At 47.4% G+C, this 20,302-nt stretch overlaps 3 protein-coding genes across 4 annotated transcripts; 1 reads left to right on the forward strand and 2 right to left on the reverse strand.

The window, feature by feature from the left end:
• Positions 1-3,092: 3,092 nt before the first annotated feature.
• Positions 3,093-3,443, reverse strand: LOC308259257 (small cysteine and glycine repeat-containing protein 9-like; the record flags this gene model as incomplete). The annotated part of the gene is made up of 1 exon (XM_080690144.1): positions 3,093-3,443. The coding sequence occupies one exon, from the start codon at positions 3,441-3,443 to the stop codon at positions 3,093-3,095; it is 351 nt and encodes a 116-aa protein (XP_080546270.1).
• A 13,640-nt stretch (positions 3,444-17,083) lies between these two features.
• On the reverse strand, positions 17,084-17,452 carry LOC308258514 (small cysteine and glycine repeat-containing protein 9-like; the record flags this gene model as incomplete). Of its 2 annotated transcripts, XM_080689144.1 has the most annotated exons (2): positions 17,084-17,301; positions 17,407-17,452. In XM_080689144.1, the coding sequence occupies 2 exons, from the start codon at positions 17,450-17,452 to the stop codon at positions 17,084-17,086; spliced, it is 264 nt and encodes an 87-aa protein (XP_080545270.1). The 2 variants fall into 2 exon arrangements, with proteins under 2 accessions (XP_080545270.1, XP_080545269.1); XM_080689143.1 differs by having other exon boundaries at positions 17,084-17,452.
• Positions 17,453-19,537: 2,085 nt separating this feature from the next.
• On the forward strand, positions 19,538-19,867 carry LOC308258518 (uncharacterized protein; the record flags this gene model as incomplete). Its single annotated transcript, XM_080689148.1, has 1 exon — positions 19,538-19,867. One exon carries the CDS (start codon positions 19,538-19,540, stop codon positions 19,865-19,867), a length of 330 nt encoding a protein of 109 aa, XP_080545274.1.
• Between the last annotated feature and the right edge of the window lie 435 nt (positions 19,868-20,302).

A 20,302-nucleotide genomic window follows, 5' to 3' on the forward strand; every position in this document is an offset into this window, starting at 1 on the left:
CACATTGTGTTTACCCAATGTGTTATTTTCTGTTGTGCTGAATTCAATATCATGTTGTTTTGTTCATCATGATCTTAAGAGCAATAGGCTATTGCATATGGATATATAATATTCTATACTGTAGGCTACATGAAATATATATCCCATAATATTCTATATCGAAAAAATGCTTTCGCACAAACAAATCACCAGATTGTACAAATCGTGTATTGAGTCACAAAGTTCCAAACTCTGAGAATGTGTGTGTGTTTGTGTGTGTGTATGTGTGTACATATCCAGGTGTGCAAGTAATGTTTATAACATATGAAGCACATATATGACCTGATGTGCATATATGTGTGTATATACTAATAACATATGTAAATCTGTATATGAATAATCTACACTTAAATATACTATAATATGACTAGCATATATAAACATGTATGTTACCTGTATAATATATTGTTTCAGATACCATTCTCACTCTTGTGGCCCAAAATACCTGATGGCCACAACTGGGAGAAAGACAGACTTATTTGCTCACAATTCTGGAGGTTTCAGTCCATGGTTAGGCCAGGTGAAGTCAGAAGAGTTCAGGACTTGGTGACAGGAAGCAGAGAGAAAGAGTTGAGTGAAGGGACTCCACCTCACAGCATGGAGGCTGGAAACAGAGATGGGAACAAGGGAAGGAGGGACTATATAGTCCCCAAGGCTACAGCCCCAGGCTAAGAACTGCCTCCAACATGGCTGCCTTGTCTACATTTTGCGGTCTGGGGGACATTCTAAATCAAAACCATAGCATATTGATATGGTTATATATGTATGCTGTGTATATCATGCATGCAGTATCACTCATTCTAAAAATATTTGTTAATAACTACAATGCGTGACAAATTTTTTATTCCTATAGAGTATATTTTAGGTACACAATTTGCATCCAAATATTTCTCTTAAAATAAATGCAAAAGTTCAAGATTCGTAAGAAAAAAAAAGCAGTTTTTTCAAGCATAGTTCTCTTTAGGTCAGGCTAATACAGCAAATCAAGTGGACCTGCTTCTTCCCAAGATACCCATATCAGTCTACGTCTACAATAAAAAAAAAAAATGCTGTGACTAGGATCAGAATGGTTTATGGGGGAAGTGTCCAATAAATTGACGAGATGGCTCTTTGAGGTTATCAACCCCCTTTCCCTCTATACCTTGCAGAATGATATAAACAACTTTCGGCTAATGATCATGTCCTCACTTGCTTGCTGACTATATTTAATTTAATTTTTAAATGGGATACCTTGTCGAGTTTTCCAAATCTCTCAGAAAAAGTCACTATATATTGCTAGTCACTATCTCTTGTCTTGTAGACGTTGCCTTCATTCATCTGTTTTTGTTTTACACCTTTAGTTCCTGCAATGCCCTCACATCTCCACTCTGCTGGTACTGGCTGTCATTCCTTTCCCTGGGATGACTGAAATAGCTTCAACTCCCTCAATAAACCAACCAATTCTGTGCTTGGCTGCAGAGTGAGATGTCCCCTCCACAAAGCCTTCCCTTCCCATGGCGGAGCCATGTGTCCGCGCCCCAGCAGCAGCAGCTGTGTGCTTTGAGAAAGTCCCTTGCTAACTTTCTCTGCCGTTTCCCTATCTGTGCAATGGATACAATGATAGTGCTTTTCCCAGAACATGACATATGTCACCTCTAAGTCCTCAGAATGCCTACTTTTAAGAGCAGTGTGATCGCTTTTTTTTTTTTCTTCTGCTGTTGTTAAAACTTCAATCTTCCGAATCTTGGGCTTAATCTTCCTTTCCTTGATTATGTCTACTTATTTTTATTAACATACTATAGATAGTTTATTATAGATCAAACTCATGGACTTCTAACTCCCATGTATTTCTTGAACTTTTTCATTCAGTGTGTGTGTGTGTGTGTGTGTGTGTGTGTGTGTGTGTGTTGCTAGAGATTGAACTCTGAACTCTGCTCCTACTCCTATTTTAATTTTTAGTTTTGAAATAGAGTCTCACTAAGTGGCAGAGGGCCTTGCTAAGTTGCCTAGGCTGGCCATGAACATATGATCCTCTTTCTTCAGTCTCCCAGGTACTGGGATTACAGGTGTGTACCTCATTCCTCGCTTTTTTTTTTTTTTTTTTTAGTATCTGCCTCGAATCAATTTCACTTATCAAAGCTTTATTAACTTCTCAAAGTACACCCCAAAATGCTATCGCCTTCATGAAGCTCGTCCGGTTCTTTTGAATTTGATCCACTCCCATGCAAAGACGTGGAGTCCCTCCTGCCCATCCTGTCCCATGTCAGCTTGGACCTTCTACCACGCTCATCACAAGCTATTCTGCCTGGTGTTTGTGATTATCTGAGAAGGACAGAGTTGTAAATCACACAGATATGGAATTATTTGTGTATCCTAAGTGGCCACAACTCATGGAGGATCATAATTAATAGCTGTCTATTCATGTAGGTATTTTTGTAGTCATTGATTGATTGATTGATTATTTTGAAGAAGGCTCTTTCCAAGTTCCCCAGGCTGGCTTCCAACTTGCCCTCCTCCTCGTGCCTCAGCCTCCCAAGTAACCAGGATTAGAGCTGTGTGCCATTGTGCCGGGCTTAATGAGAGCTTAACAAAAATCAGTCTCAGAAAAGCAAAGGAAACTGTTCAGATTTTATTTTTGCATTTTATTAAGAGATTGGTAAGACATTGTCTAGGAAGTCTTTATGACTATGGAAAGGACAAATTACGTTTGGTATACACAAGAAGATCTAACATAAAGATAGAAAAGAGTTCAAAGAAGAAAACAGTAGCAATCATTGTTCCATTACTATTATGCTGATCTCAGTAATCAAGATGTCCTCATCTTTGGCCTCAGATGGTATTGAATAGGATGTCCATGTGACTACCTTAAGAAAGGAAAAGTTAAACTATACTGTATAAGGATCAAAGAGGAGTATGCGGAGTCCAAGTAGTAAAAGGCAGCAGACAGAGGAGGGGATGAGATAAGCCATCAATCACATAGGGAACACGTTGGCTCCAGCAGAACCTGCAGACAGGTGAGCTCACCCACAACCAGAACAGCTACCAGCCCGTCTGCCCAGAGCCTGGCCGGCCGCCTAACAGCAGCACTGCCTTTTGCAGCCACACTTTTGCTGGCAGCAGCACTTCTGCTGGCAGCAGCCCTTGCCGCAGCCGCAGCCGCAGGAGCCGCAGCCGCAGGAGCAGCAGCAGGTGCGGCGGCAGCAGCAGATGACGGGGGTGCTGCAGCAGCCCCCACAGCAGCCGCGGCAGCAGGGGCAGCAGGACGTGCAGCAGCCCACCCGGTAGCACCTGCACGTGGTGCAGCTCCCGCAGCCGCCGCAGCCTCCGCAGCCCCCACCGCAGCCTCCACAGCCTCCGCAGCCGCCACCGCAGCCTCCGCAGCCGCCACAGCCGCCACCGCAGCCTCCGCAGCCACAGCAACCCATAGTGTCAGTAGAAAGGACTCAGGTGAAGAGAGAGAGAAAGGACTCAGGAGAGGACAGGAAGGTCTGGCGCTCCCTTGCTGGGGGAGCCCCTTATATACCATTTGCAGCAAGCCCAGGCCTGAATACACAGCCAGTTCCTTGTTGTTGTTTATGCCACTTTCCAGGAAAGACCTCACAAGGCCTCCCGCATCCTTCCTCATGGACACCTTGAGCGGTTAATATTGCTGGCTTTAGCTCCTCTTCAACTCTTAAATCTTCTATTTAAATGAAAGCATGCTTTCACGAGGTTGGTATCCGTGAGATGTTACGTGTATATATGCTTTACTCCAGAGCTCAGAATAGTGCCTGGCACACTGCAAGGATTCAATAAGTATCTTTTGAATTAAATAAATGCCTGGATTACTTGAGAATAATCCGTTTTTACAGCCATGAAGAGTCGGAATCCAGAGTCAGCTCAAAGTCCTGTGTTTCCATTTATACTTCTTTGTTATTAGAGGTCAAACAAAATGTATTTTTTCTCTTCACAGGGGTTAGGAAAATGCTCTTTCTTGAAAGAATTAGTAAAACTTGGGAAACATAAAATAAATAAAAAGTTCTGGGGATGTAGCTCAGTGGTAGATACCTCTAATTTCAATCCCTAGGACAGTAAATAAGAAAAAGAAAGAGAGAGGGAGAGACCAAAATCACATGGAGCAGAGTAGGCATACTACACCCCACATCCTATTTTACCACAAAACACAGAAACACGGATTTTTTTTTTTTTTTTTTGAAGCAGCAGTCCTGGGATTCTCCATTCACCAGGAAAAAAAAACAAAAACAAAAACTGTTTGATCGTTAAAAAATATTAATAAAATAAGTATGTGCTGTCCGACGCTAAAGATTGCAATGGTACAGGGCCTATTCCTATGGCAACCATTAAGGGCAAGGTTCTTCTTCGATGTTTGTTAAATAACTGGGGAGACAAAAGTCAAAAAGGTTTCACCCAGGACCGGTCTCTCACACTTCTCGGATATTTACGGTAGCCAGGGCCCAAGTTTCAGCCTCTGTGCTGCTGGAATGCTGGTTTGAAAGTCAGACTGGCTGCACCTGTCAGGCCTCATTCCCTGCCCTGGTAGCTGTGGGCGCGGTGACTTGTGGGTAGACTTGGGGCCTTGCTCCGCTACCTTGGGAATTCCAGGACTGCCCTGCTAATTGCTAATTGGGGCGGTGCACACAACCCACAGAAGAGGCCCGTGGGCTTGCCGTGGGAACCATTCCAGGATTTCTCTTGGACTTACCCGACAGGTTCCAGCGTGGGATGACCTGGCTCTACAGGGCTGCATTTGCCCTGGAAGGCTGGTGCCCCCGCCTTCGCAGGCATCTAGCTTACTTTTTACTTTTTAAAAGCAGGAGAAAGAAGCCTTAAAATGCCCTCCTTTGATACACTTCTCGACCACAAGAGGCCTGAATGGATTCCTAAGCTCTCCAGCTGGGCCACATACATGACATGTCTACGCATAAGATGCCTACAATGGCCCGCATCTGAGATACAGGTATCATTCCCGGGGCTGGGACCACTTTCTCCTACCTTGGCGCCACCATGGTTCTACCTCTCGACTAAAAATACAACCTGTCATCATCTCATTCGCAACCAAAAGCATCTAGGCTTTCTAAAAGACTGCCGAGCTAAAAATAACGACCTTACGCCAAGCACACCTGAGAAGGAAGTAAACAAGAGGGCTTGTGAGATCCTGCCATGGAAACGGGGCTAAAAATAAGGAAAGAGAGGCAGAATATAAGGGGCAATCCCCAGCCGAGGGAGCATCAGATCCTCCTGTCCTCTCCTGAGTCCTCTCTCCTGTCTTCACCTGAGTCCTACATACTGACACCATGGGTTGCTGTGGCTGCGGAGGCTGCGGTGGCGGCTGTGGAGGCTGCGGAGGCTGTGGAGGCTGCGGAGGCTGCGGAGGCTGCGGAGGCTGCGGAGGCTGCGGTGGCTGCGGAGGCTGCTGTGGCTGCGGAGGCTGCGGTGGCTGCGGAGGCTGCTGTGGCTGTGGAGGCTGCGGCTGCTGCGGCTGCTGCGCCCCCATGATGATCTGCTGCCGCCGCACCTGCTGTCGCTCCTGCGGCTGCGGCTCCTGCGGCTGCGGCTGCGGCAAGGGCTGTTGCCAGCAGAAGTGCTGCTGTCAGCAGAAATGCGGCTGCGGCTGCAAAAAGCAGTGCTGCTGCTAGGCGGTGGGCTGCAGGCCCTGGGGGCCCCGGCTGCTCCTGACCATCTCTTCCATCCCATCCTGTCCGGTTCCTGCTGTCCCCATCACCTGGGCTCTGTGGCGTGTTACTCCTTCACTCTCCTGCTTTGCCATTTAAGTGATCGTTTCCATCTTAGGATAGTGGCATTGACATTTGTAAGAGGGAGATGACATCTCATCACAGTGTCATCTAAGGAGAATACACCCTCTGACTCCTGGGCTGCCTTTGCCACTTAGATTCTGCTAGTTTCGCTGACACTGGGGAAGGAAAGTGGGTAGGGGAGGGCGGGTTCCTTCAGTCTGTTCCTGCAGGCTGCTTCTTGACCCACCTGCCCGCCAGGATTGATCTCTCTGGGCTCTGTTTGGGACCTTTGTTTTTGTGTGACCTTCTCTTTCCATTTTGGCAGCAGGAGCCTTCCCCGAGGCTTAGAAAATGTCTACACAAGCAGGAGTCGTGACACCTGGATGTGAGTATCTTTCAGGACCTGAACAGCTTCCCAGTGGGATCCAGACTCAAGCCAGGGGCTGGGCCAATGGGATGCGGTTCTCCACACTGTATTCCCAGCATGGGTTCGTGGTTTTACATGCCAGTGTCTGCCTTCAGTGTCCAGCGGATTCCTGACTTCTCTATTGCTGCTTCGTATCTCTACTTATTACTAGCAATTTTCTAAGTGTCTAATAAACTCTGCTAAATTGGCCTTCATATATTGACTCACAAGGTGTCTTATTTGGTGGTTCCTTCTAACAGAGGGTGGAGGGTTAGTAGTGAATTGGGAAAAAGAAAACGCCCTACATCATGTGAATTTATTCTGAGCTTGACTACTTCTGCAATAGGAGAGGCTCATTGATCAACAGTGTTTTCGTTTATTTGGAATCTATATTGTGACCTGAGGTATTTCCTTTCTTTTCAGAAGAGGATTGAGTCAACACAGTAATAGCAAGCATGCACACACACACACACATATGCATACAAACTTGACAAAATCCACCTTGGGCATCAAAATCTGCCTTGCTTACCAGGCATATTTATTTGCAGAAAAAAAATATGGATTTTCAACACAAGCTAAATTCAATCGGCAAATGGTATCTTTATGAAAAGGGGATTTCCTCAACTGAATTTAAAATCCTGGTACACTCTCACAAAAGATAAAACCCCCGGGATTGTTAGGTTGAGGTCTACCCAGAGTCTAAACATTCCCTGTAACAAAACAAGGCTGACATTTGTTTAGAACTTTATTTTCACATTCAGTGTAGTGCAGATCTGCCTGTAGAGCTCTAAAGATTTTAGGTGAGCTTTCTGGAAAAAAAATAAGAAAAAGAAAAAGAAGAAAACTTCATGAAGGAACACACACACACACACACACACACACACACACACACACACACCTCGACATCACCAAAACAACAACACTGGCATCAATGTGCATTCAATAGAGAGAGCGAGAGAGCTCACCCTTCACAAGGCTCTAGAACAGTCCTTTCCTCAGTGCCCAACCAGCTATTTTTTGGAAATGAATGATGAATCCCTGGCCTGAATAAGGAACAATTGTCAACAAGCTCTCCAAGTTGGTGAGAGTGCTAAATGGGAGTGTTTCCCAGGACACAGTTTGGTGTTATGTACCTTCAAAAGAAAGAAGCAAATGCCTTTCACTTTATTATTTTCACATCATGGACAAAGATATAATTTACTGTTCACTGCTGTATATGGAGTAAAAGACCAGGGAGATGAGCAATGTCTGTCATGAGGTCTAGATTAAATGAGGCAGCCATGCAAGGATCACTGCACAGCGGTCAGAAAGAGCGGGCCTAATTTCTGCAGACCGAAATAAATGATTCAAGACCTAGGAGATAGTCGGGAGGGTGGAGTGTGTTCAATATCATTACATAAACAGAAAGATACTTTAAAAATGACCGTATGTAGTCAGGGGAAAGCTGTTTTACCAGTGAGGCCCATATGAGGTGCTGTATGTATAAGGGTGCTTATGGGGAATCAAAAGGATTAAATTAGGATCAAAAGAATTAGGAAAAGCCGGATGTGGTGGTGCATGCTTGTAATCCCAGCATTCCATAGGCTGAGACAGGCGGATCACAGTTCATGGACAGCCTTAACTGCTTAATGAGGCCCTCTGCAACTCAGTGAGACCCTGTTTCCAAGTAAAGGGTAAAAATAAGGCTGGAGGTGTAGCTTGGAGGTAGAATGGCCCTGGGTTCCACCCCCAGTACCGCAAAAAAGGATTAGGGGAGATCTCACCATGAAAGGAGATCTTGCCCAATGGAAGAGTTACAGGCTTTTAGGTGACCTGAGCACTCACAGCTACACCGCTGAGACACAAGGAAGGGCCTGGGAAGCCTTAACCAAGGCTCAGGTCCTCCGTGGGTGGTCTCCAGGTGTCCCACAGCAGCTGTCGGGACTGGGCTGATGATTTCAGGCAAAAGAGCAGGATTGTGGGACACACAACCTGACCTTCTTTTAGCCAAAGACCACAGTGTTCCAAGGTATCTTTGAGCTGAAAGTAGAGCAGTATGGGGGGCAAAGCAGGAGATTCTTATTTTCAGGTTGGCTCAATACATGGGCTTCAGTGAGTAGATAAGCTCTCACCCCAATCTCATTCTTTGTAGGTCTTGGAATTCTTATAGTTTCTGTCTAAAAAGTCCTCTTCAGTTAGGGAATTAGACGAATCTTACATTGGTCCCCAGATCCTCAAGAAAACATATCCAGGTGAGAGGAAACTCATTCCCAAACATATTCATGGCTGATGGGAAGGTCGTTCCACAATGCACGTAGGATAGTAAGTGCCCTCCCTCCCCGCCCTCCAGGAGGTACTGTGCCTGGAAGTCAACAGGGGCCTTGCTTCCCAGTCACCTGTGTTCACTTATGGGAATCAGCCTGGAATCTTGAAAGAGAAAAATGGAGAAAATAAAGTGATTTCCCCTCTTTCTTTAATTTTTTTTTTTCTGAATTGAAAATAGCAGTTGATTATAAACAATTTTAAAATACAGGGGAGGCCAGGCGGGGTGGCGCACGCTTGTAATCCCTCCACTTGGGAGACGGAGACAGGAGAATCGCGCAGGTTCAAAGCCAGCCACGCTGGCTTAAGAGAGCCTGTTTCCAAATTTAAAAAAATATAAAATAGGTCTGGGAGTGTAGCTCAGAGGTAGAAGAGTTTCCAGGAACCCCAGTACCACCAAAATAAAATAAAATAAAATAAAATACAGGGGAGGAGAAAGTCAATTGTGTCTATGATAACCACTCATACCGTCACGTCCCCTTCTGTCATTTTCTTATGCTTTATTTTCTCTCCAATATTTTTATTTTGGAGAGTCTCAAGTCCACAGGAAAGCACTAGGAATATGCTTACGATAAGATCACAAATCCCATCCGCTTCTGCTCACCAGCGGTGAACATCGTCACAATTTCTGATCTGGTTCTCTCTTCCTGTTGAGGGTGAGTTGCAGAAATGACACTCACTCCTAGAAGTTGAGGCATGTATCTCCCAAAAGGGATGTTCTCCCAGAGAACCACAAACCGATGATCAGACTTAAGAAACCTAGAAGCGACACATGCTGCAGTGCAATAGAGGAGCCACCTTAGATTTCCCTTGCTAACCCGCGAATATCCTATTCACATCTGCATTTGGAATAATGTTTCACCCTGGATCCAATCACAGTATATTATCAAGTTGGTCCTCTGACATTGTATTTTTGCCCTAACAACTTGTCTTGCAAAATAATCTTCCATGTGGGTTAGTGTGGTTGTTTCTTCATGGCCAGATGCTGGCTTAACACATTTGCAAAAATATTAGTGGGCTCTTCTTGGCCTCACGTCAAGAGCTGTGTGATGTTAGTTCAGCGCGTGGCTGGTGATAGTAAATGTGGTCGCCCAGTGAGCATGATGGCTGCCAGGTTACTCCATTGTTAGGCTAATAATACAGCACAGTTTCCTATACATTTATATGACAAAATCAAATACATTACGAATGCATAGTTTTGTATTCTGATTTTAACTTTACATTTAATCAAGTATGAATATCATTATTAAATATTCACCTTTTAGACACTTTTAATGACCACATGTATTAGTCTGTTTTCTGCTTCTAATAATATAATACCACAGATTTGATATGTTTTAATAAAAGAGGTTTATGTTGGCTCATGGACCTGAAGCTGGGAGGAGAAGGGGCTGCATCTGGTGATGACTTTCTTGTTGGCAGAATCCCCAGGTGGTGCAGGAGACCAAAAGCACGTGTGTGTGTGTGTGTGTGTGTGTGTGTGTGTGTGTGTAGCCTCTCCCTCTCTTCTTATAAAGCCAGCAGAATTCAGTAATTATCCTTAGTAACTTTATCTAATCCTAGTCACTGCCAAAAAACTTCACTTCTAAACACCATAGTGAAGATAAGTTTACATCCTCTTAGCACCTCACAACAGGGATTTGACTCCAACATGAGTAAGAGACAAACCATATTCAAACCACAGCACCACACAGTAGGCAATGACATGTGTAGTAATCACATGATATACACCATGACTTGCTTAAACAACTGAATATTTAGCTAACCACTTGGAAAACTAAACTTGAATACCGATCACCACAACAAATGACACCACGGATGTTTTTTCTTTACTTATTTTAAAATGATCATAGACTTCTGATTGGAACAAATACTATGGAGTGGTTTCACATGCTCTTAACCCAAAATTAACATCTTTCACAATCAGATTACAATATAAAATAATGTTTTTAACAAATACTTAACATTTACATAAATTCTGCCGGTGTCTATTGCCTGTCCACCACTACAGCAAAGCTTCCCATTTCTATCCTCTATCCTGAGAGTAGAGGAGGATCTTTCTTTAATTCCCTACAACCTTTCAGGTCTCAGATTATAATATTAGGGGAAGCCTCTACTAAAGGTCCAAGGACAACAGAAAGTGATTTGTAATTATGACCAAGTGCAACCCCTGGATGCCTCGCAAGAGTGCAGGCCTGTGTCCCACCCTCCCTGGTACCCTGCTGCCTGCCCTGTAGCACCAGCCCTCCTCCCTCACCAGTGACTTAAACATCTTCACTTCCCTAGGAGTCCAGCCAGAAACCACAATTAAACTGCAAAGAAAGGAGGATGGAACACAGACACACACACAGACACACACACACACACACACACACACACACACACACACACACATACACACACCTCTACAGAGGGCCTTGTCTTGGGTCCAGCTCTCAGATCTGCCTTGGCTGGGGGATATGGACAATTGGAGTATCTGTTCCCTTTAGAGTAAACTCTCCCCCTTCTACCCACATGGTAGCCCAAGTTCACGGCTGCCAATCTCAGCACTTCCTGCTGCTTGAGTATCCCACGTGTGTTATATGAATACTATCAAGCTGTGTCAGACTCTGCCCTGCTATTTTTAAGAAGTTCCTTCAGCTAAGGCCTAAAATTGAACTGGGGTATCTTTTCTAGAGGCTTGAAATCTGTGCTACAAACACTGGTAAGTGCGCAGTCTTGAACAAGAGCACGCATGCTGCCCACCTTGGGACAAGGAGCCACCTGCGTCTATGCAGAGAAAAGAAAGCCACATCTACCGAGTTCCACCTCTGCACAAGAGAACTTCAGTCCAGACTGGCATGACCCCGCGGAAGCTCTGCATCCGCCTCTGCATCAACAGAGGTGAAGGCTTGTCACCTGTGTATCCAAATCAGAGGTGCTGTGCTGCAGAAAGTGTCCCCACATCCAAGACAGGGCACTGCTTTAAACTTTTATAAGCAACCTCACCTGCACTCAGCAGAGTTTTGTGGGAGACATAATTATAGGCAGTAAGACAGCTGAGAATATCAAGTTTGCATGTTCAAAACTGAATCATCAACAGTCCCCCTGGTAGTCTTCCTCTCTTCTACCCCCTGCACCCACTTTCCCCACAGGCACAACCTTCCCAGGTAATGCCAGCTAACTGCAAGATTCCATCACACAGGCTGCAAAGACACTGAGGCCCACCTGTGGATGGATCAGCACCCCTCAAGCCTGCAGCCACAGGCCTAGGCCCCGCTGTTGGCCAGGCTACCTGGAGAAGCAACAGGCCCCTCTACAGTTGATCCTCAAGGCACTATTTTTGTTCATGGAATTCAGTGATCTCCTTCCTAAACTCAAACCCTCACCAGCTTCCTGCTTCACTTGCAGTTAAAGCTGATGTTTACAGTGACCTAAAATGACCTTCCTGACCCCTGCTCTCCTGGCACTTGCAGGCAGTTGGCCCAGGTGAATGAAGTGACTTCTGTGCTCAGCCCTCCTTCCTTCTTTCTTTTCTTTTCTTCTTTCTTTCTCTCTTTCTTTCTTTCTTTCTTCCTTTCTTTTTCTTTTTTCTTTTTTCGCAGGTCTGGGGCTGGAACCCAGGGGCATTCGATCTCCGAGCTACACCCCTGCCTTGTTTTTCATTCTTTATTGTTTTTGTTTGTTTGTTTTCTGGTATTCAAGGCACTTATGTTTTTATTTTTTATATCTTATTTTTTATTGGTGCATTGTAATCATACATCACATTGGAATATAAGACTTGAGAGGATATACAAGCACACATCATCCAATTAGCCCTCATCCAGTCCCCATCCCATTCCCTCCCCCTCCCTCGATCCCATGCTTGTTTGGTGATTAACTTTGATACATATGTTTATGTACCTCCTGCTTTTTAAAGAGGCTCCATCCTCCCCTATTCCATACCATCTGATTGGTCACCTTATTGCTTCACTATAGGGCCATTTCTATAGCTCGACCACTTCCTGTTGCCCGTTTCCTCCTAGTTATTGCTGATTAGGGGAAGCATCTGGTTTTAATTTTCTGAGATATTTCTCTGTGCATGCCATGTTGCAAATACCAATCCCACTCTTGACAGCCCCAGTTGTGGCTTGGCTACCCGGTGAACTGATCCAGACCTCGCTGGCTCAAGCAGCAGCCTAGCCTCATGGGAGGCCTCAGTTCGGCCTCGCTGGCCCCGACACTGGCTTACCTCCTCAGCTGGCTCCGATCCCAGCCTCGGAGGCCCCAGCACCGGCCTTTTTCACGGCAGGCTCTGATCCCGGCCTCGCTGGCCCCAGCACCAGCCTTGCGTCATGGCAGGCTCCGATTCTGGCCTTGCTGGCCCCAGCACTGGCCTAACTCCTCCTCGGCAGGCTCCAATCCCAGCCTCGGAGGCCCCAGCACCGGCCTTGCCTCACCGCATGCTCCGATCCCGGCCTCACTGGCCCCGGCACCAGCCTAACCCCTCGACAGGCTCCGATCCTGGCCTCGGAGGCCCAGCACCGTCCTTGCCTCATGGCAGGCTCCGATCCTGGTTTCGCTGGCCCCAGTACCAGCCTAACCCCTTGGCAGGCTCCGATACCGTCCTCAGAGGCCTCAATAGCAGCTTTGCCTCACGGAAGGCTCCGATGCCAGCCAGTGGCCCTGGCACCAGCCTAACCCCTCAGCAGGCTCTGATCCCAGCCTTGGAGGCCCCAGCATCAGCCTTGCCTTGCGGCAGGCTCCGATCCCGCCCTCGCTGGCCCCAGCACCGGCCTAACCCCTCGGCAGGCTCCGATCCTTTCCTCGGAGGCCTCAATAATGGCCTTGCCTCACAGAAGCCTCCAATGCCGGCTGTTGGCCCCAGTACCGGCCTAACCCCTCGGCAGGCTCCGATCCTGGCTTCAGAGGCCCCAGCACCGGCCTTGCTTCACAGCAGGCTCCGATCCCGGCCTCGAAGGCCCCAGCACCGGCCTTGCCTCACGGCATGCTCCAATCCCAGCCTCGTTGGTCCCAGCACAGGTCTAACCCCTCGGCAGGCTCCAATCCCGGCCTCGGAGGCCCCAGCACCGGCCTTGCCTCATGGCAGGCTCCAATCCCAGCTTTGCTGTGTCCGTCGCCGGCCTCACCCCTCGGCAGGCTTTAATCCGAGCACCCTCTTCGCCCAACTATTTGTCCCACATTCTCGAGGGTGCGTGGTGGTGGTAGCATTCTGCATCTGGGGTCATTACTTCAAAGGTTCCAGGTGTAATGCATTAGATCTCTGCCTCCCCTGAGTACTGGCCACTGCCATTGCCACTGCCTCCACCATTTCAAATCTTTCCCAAGCTCTTTTTCCACTCTGAATGTTGTCCAGTCTTCTAAGCATGCAAGACGGTAGCATTCAAACTTTGGTGTAATTTCTCAAAAAAAAAAAAAAAAGGAAAAAAGGTTGGTAGGATCCGATTTCTGCTTCTCCTGAATACAAAATACAAGTCTCCACTGCCAACTCGGAGACCACTTTCAGCACCGCCTTTCTCCTTGGTCTCTGCTAAAGTCTCTCTCCTTAAAGGTGAGGTCCAAGATTCTTAACCATGTAGAGAAGAAGCAGTTTTCCTTAGTGGGGAATTTTTCTAATAATTCCAGTTCATTTGGATAAGTTTTGTCTGCATCTCCAGTATCCTGGCATCCACCACCTCCTTGACCCCTCTCCGATATTTTCCTTTTTTCTTTTTCTTTTCTTTTTTACAGGGTCCTTCCGGGTGGATAGGGGTTCACCTAGGGGTGCCCCGCCAGCGCCTGCCCACCCGCCCAGGGTGGGGGCCAGGGGCCCCGGACCACGGGGTCCTTCCGGGTGGAGAGAGGGTCGCCTAGGGGCGCCCCACCAGTGCCTGCCCACCTGCCCAGGGTCGGGGCCAGGGGCCCCGGACCACGGGGTCCTTCCAGGTGGAGAGGGGGGTCACCTAGAGGCGCCCCGCCAGCGCCTGCCCACCCGTCCAGGGTCGGGGACAGAAGGCCTGGACCACGGACTCATTCTTTATTTTGAAACAGGGTCTCACTAAGTTGCAGAGAGCCTCGCTAAGTAGCTGAGGCTGTCAGCGAACTGCGATCCTCCGGTCTCAGCTTCCCAAATGCTGGGATTACAAGCATGAGCCACCACGCCCGGCTTCCGTCCCACTTTCTAGAATGTTCTTTTCCCCAGCAGTAGGACAGTTCACGCCCTCGTCGCTCTGTAACTTTGACCCCTTGTCACACCCCACCTGAGTCCTAGTTAGACCCCACAACTCTGCGATGCTTTATTTTTTCCATAATACTTAACTCATTTTAACATAATTTATTTTTAAGGAGCACAAAAAAACCACAATGGACCCAAGTCTGCTTGCTTCATAATAAACTCTAAGCAAAGCCTTCTTTAATTTGCTGCTTATTTTAATATTATAACAGGCCAGGTTCTTGCAAATATGGTCTAACACTAAGGCTTGTCACCCACAACCCATCCTCCTGCACCCTGACTACCAAGACAGCCCTGACCCTAAAGCCTGAATTCATCTTTCCTTAGCTTTTCTTTGGATGAGGTTTTTACTACATATAAAAGCATCCCTTTCTGTGACTGTGCCCCAATTTGCTTGTTCATCTTCTCTCCAGACGGTAGGAATTCTCATTGTTCTCAGGGTTTTGCTATTTTTGATACTGCTGCTTAGAGCATCCTTGCATGTGTCTGCTAGAACACTGGTACAGGGATTTATACACACTTGGAGAGCCCTGGGCCTCATGGGGCTAAATGAATCAAACAAGCACAAGCAAAGGCTACTTTATCCACTGTTTGCCATAGCGAAGGGATTAGTCACTGCTCCTAGCACTTTGGCAGAGGAGTGGCAAAGATTTGCAGAGTGGAAGAGTGAGACTGAGATTCATGATGGAGATTCAGCCATGCCCAGTTGGGACTGGAGGCGTTTGCATAGGGAAGCCCAGATGAGCTGACTAGCGATGGGACCTCCTTATGATTGTGATTGGTTAGAGGAGCTTATTTGGTTTTCTCTAATTGGTCCTAAGTTGGAAAGAAGGACGAAATTTAAAGAATCTTTCAGTTCTTAATCAGGCCTTGGCTACACCTTTGCTAGATAGTGGTCTGACTTCCTACACATTTCCTGTGCAAAGTAGATTGGCTGTGGGCTGGTTATGGCTGATGGTGGGTTGGCTTTCTGGGATGGCTGCTGCAACCACAGGTCAAAGTTCTCCCTGTACAAGTTGCTGGGCCATGGTTCCCATAGACATTCGATCATGACTAGGTTATCAGTTCTGTGAGCGCAGGCATTAGTCTCTGCTCTGTCATCAAAGTATTCTTGGTGCCTAGAGCAGTGTGTATAGCCCATTGTAGGTAGTAAGTATTTGAGTACCTACAAAATGAGTAGGCATAATGTCCCTATAAGAAATATTATGCTACTGGTGCATAGTTTTTAATTAGGCTGTTATTCTCAATAGTATAGGTGAACACATATCTAAGCCCTTCTAGTGATGCAGTAATGGTCCCAGTCTCGTGTGTGTGTGTGTGTGTGTGTGTGTGTGTGTGTGTGTGTGTGTGCGCGCGCGCGCGCGCATGACACACACATGCACACATGTACTGCTTCCCTTTGTTTGAAGTGCGATCTCACCATGATTCCCAGGCTGGTCTTGAACTCCTGGGCTCAAGTCACCTCCTGCCCTAGCCTCCCAAGGATCTGGGATAATTGGTATCCCAGACCCCACCCAGCTTCTTACATATAATTAAATAAGTTGTTTCAGCAAGTCACAAATTTTACTAGTAGATTTATTCATCTATGAACATACAAATGTTTTGTGACCATAATCTGCCAGACAGGTAGTTAACTAGTACTGATAATGGGATAAAAACCATGAAGCTATGATCAAATTTTAATCTGTTAATAGAACCAAACTGAAAATAATCAAGACCTAAATTGATTCACATTGCTTTTGGTGTTGCAGCTCAGCTGGCCTAGACACTGAGATTTAAATCTCTTAGCCAAGTTGAATCTAGGGGTAAAGAGAGTAATGAAATTTGAGTCCATGGATACAATGCTTGGGAACTTTTCCTGCCTTATATATAAGGAGAGTTGAAATCCTCCAAACTTTACAATCTGTGAAAACCTATAAAAGACAAATTTTCCATGATTATTCTAAAACCGTCTCAGATCAAATTTCTGGACTCTGACTTTTCTGGGTTGAATTGCATTTTTGGTTAGACACGTAAAAATAAAGAGAGGAGATGATGAGTCTTTGATGCCAATTTAATGTGGTTTATTGGGAAAAGATTGTGTTGTGTTTACAGACACAGAAAATAGTCTAAGCTGTTATGCTGTTATCCTAGTAGTATAATATTATAGTATTAATAAAGGAAACAGAACGCATAAGCGATGGGGGCAAGCATTTTCAACAGGGACATTTCAAGAGAGCATAACCTTAAGAACCATCGCTCTGTTTTGCTGAGCTCATGCTCTGATTGATGATCAGTGGAGAAGAATCGTGTTGGTGGTTTTCACTTGAGGCAAAACCTCAGAGCCCAGAGAATATCCATGCAACGCCCGGTGACCTTCAAATCGAAGAGACCGGCAGGGAGAGAGAAGATAGGCCCACCGGACAGTTGCCTGAGAGGCCAGTGCAGGTCTCCCTAGCAGCAGCACTGCTTCTTGCAGCCGCAGCCACACTTCTGCTGGCAGCAGCCGCAGGAGCCGCAGCCGCAGGAGCCGCAGCAGGTGCGGCGGCAGCAGCAGATGACGGGGGTGCTGCAGCAGCCCCCACAGCAGCCGCGGCAGCAGGGGCAGCAGGACGTGCAGCAGCCCACCCGGTAGCACCTGCACGTGGTGCAGCTCCCGCAGCCGCCGCAGCCTCCGCAGCCTCCACAGCCGCCACCGCAGCCTCCACAGCCTCCACCGCAGCCTCCGCAGCCGCCACAGCCCCCACCGCAGCCTCCACAGCCTCCACAGCCGCCACCGCAGCCGCCGCAGCCACCGCAGCCTCCACAGCCACAGCAACCCATAGTGTCAGTAGAGAGGACTCAGGTGAAGAGAGAGAGAGAGGACTCAGGAGAGGACAGGGAGGTCTGATGCTCCTTCTACTGGGAGGCCCTTAAGTACCCCCTCTGAGGAAACAGAGGCAGCGCGTGACCACTTCCTTGTTGCTTCTACAAGAGAATCTCATAATATATATTTACTTTCCCTTGGAATGCCACCTAGGTTTATTAGAACACATCTTGTGTTTAGTTTTCCAAGTGAAAGGCCATAAAAAAAAATGCAGTAAGACCTGGTGGAAGCCGTGGGCACAGCCAGGAGGCCCACATGATGCAGCAGGGGTGTTACTGAAGGTCTCGCATCTGAACAGCAAATAGACATGACCAGGAGGCGACTGCTTGGTGGTGGCCTCGTGTTCTTTCTGGGAGCTGGAGGGATGGAAGGGGCCTTTCGGCACAAATGGACCGGGGAAGCAGAGCTTGTCAGATTTCCTCACCAGAGCTCGTCCGCCCAGGAAGGGGAGGCACTGTCACCTGCCACGTGCTTCTAAAGCTTGGCGCTGCTAAGCTTTATATTCAGTGTGTTTACATGGTGTAATTGCATAGAAAGAAAAAATAAATCTTTGCCATGGTCTGGGATTTTTTTGTTTGTTCTTGCTTATTTTGTTTTGCTTTTCAGGTGGATTTTTATTGTACTTAACATAGGTAAGTGCTTTGTAAGTTCAGTGAAATTTAGGTGCTTAAAAAGTTTTCTCGCCAAGCATGGTGTGGCATGCTTGTAATCCCAGCGCTTGGGAGGCTGAGACAGGAGGATCGATCGTGCAGGTTCAAAGCCAGCCTCAGCTACTTAATGAGGCTCTCAGCAACTTAGTGAGACCCTGTTTCCAAATAAAATATAAAATAGGTCTGGAGTAAAGCCTAAAGGTAGAAAACCTCTGAGTTCCAGCCCAGCATCACAAAAAAAAGTTTTCTCAATTGATATCCAAAAGGAAAATCTATAGGCCAAGTAAGATAGCCCACCATAGCAGACAGATCAAGAAAAATAAAGCAGGAGAAAAGGGGATTAAATCAGAGTCGAGAAAAACAGTTGAATTTGAGGGAATTCGATCACTATAGGCTATTTGACCCATAACGAGCAATACACTACAAGGTAATAATCAAGTAACCATCAATTATGGATTTTACTAAAAATAATGATACAGGTATATCAGAGGTAACAAAAGGGAGTTAAATCTCCTTTGACTTGTAACAGAAACCAACTAAGCAGCCAAGAAATATTCATATAAAATAAATAATAAGAAATAGGAAGGCGGCCACTGGCAGAAACATCCAGAAAGATCACAAGTACAGTGCTGCCTCTGACAGAGGGCTGGAGAGAGACGTGGGATGGGAGCGGGGCGTGGAATTGTTTTAACCATGTATGCCTAAGGCGTTAATTAATACTTGAGACTTGTCTGAAGTCAACCGGCAGGACCCGAATTGCACAGGGTGGCCACACCACCCACCTCATTCCTTCTCCGAACAATAGCCCCCTACAGAACGTCTCAGCACAGCACTCGGTACACGACAGGGCTCCTTCATGAGGCCTCGCTAACTGAGAAATAACTTCCTTTTAGTTATGTCCCCGGCAACTCCATTGTGTTAAAAAAATATAGGAAAATGCTTCAGGAGATTCAACACCACGGTAAAGCTTCTCCATCTCGGTGCTGCTGACATTTAAGCCAGAAAATTCCCTGTTGCAGGGGATCGTCCTGCACATGGTAGGACGTCCAGCAACGTCCCTGGCCTCCAACACCAGTTTTGATGACCTCTCTCCCAGTTAAGACAACCAAAAATGTCTCCAGACTCTACCAAGTGTTCTCTAGAGGAAAATTGCCTCTCGGACTTTGGTTCACTGCTCTGCAGAAATGAGACGTGAGAGAGTCTGACCAGGAAGGACACCAAGGCCTAAGGAAGTGCTCCCGGGGCAGCTGGGGACAACCAGGAAGCAGCTCCCGGCCACGTGCCGGCCTTGGCGGGTATTTAAGGACCCCTGGCAGAGGGCAGCATCAGACCTCCTGTCCTCTCCTGAGTCCTCTGTCTCCTCTCGTCACCTGAGTCCTCTCTACTGACACCATGGGTTGCTGTGGCTGTGGAGGCTGCGGTGGAGGCTGCGGAGGCTGCGGAGGCTGCGGCTGTGGCTGCAGAAGTTGTGGGAGCTGCGGTGGCTGCGGAGGCTGCTGTGGCTGCGGAGGCTGCGGAGGCTGTGGCTGCTGCGGCTGCTGCGCCCCAGTGATGGTCTGCTGCTGCAGCCGCCCCTGCTGCGGCTCCTGCGGCTGCGGCTCCTGCGGCTGCAGCTCCTGCGGCTGCGGCTCCTGTGGCTGTGGCAAGGGCTGCTGCCAGCAGAAATGCGGCTGCTGCCAGCAGAAATGCGGCTGCGGCTGCAAGAAGCAGTGCTGCTGCTAGGCGGCCGCTGTTTCTGATCTGGGCAAGAGGCCTGGAGGCTGTGTGCAGTGCAGGGAAGGCCAGCTGCACCCTCCTGAGCCCCTGGCTCCCGCCCGCCCTGTCCACCTGCAGCACCAAGGGCTCCCTCTGACCTGGGCTCTGAAGGCCAGGGTTGTTTCTTTCCCTTCACAGTGATAGCGTGACGACTTCAGTATCTACCCTCTCCACCTCTCCAGTGCCTTCCTCCCTCTTCAGCCCTTCTCCTGTCTTTCCTTTTCCCTCTCTCTCCCTTTCTCTCTCTCTCCCTCCTTCCTCCCACCTCCCTCCTTCCCTTCTTTCTTTCCTTCCTTCCTCCCTTCTTCTCCTCCTCCTCATTTTTTCCTCTTCTTCTTCCCCTTCCTCCTCTTCTTCTTCTTCTTCTTCTTCTTCTTCTTCTTCTTCTTCTTCTTCTTCTTC

Source organism: Muscardinus avellanarius (genome assembly GCF_963383645.1).
Source record: "Muscardinus avellanarius genome assembly, chromosome: 2".
NCBI classification, from domain to species: domain Eukaryota; kingdom Metazoa; phylum Chordata; class Mammalia; order Rodentia; family Gliridae; genus Muscardinus; species Muscardinus avellanarius.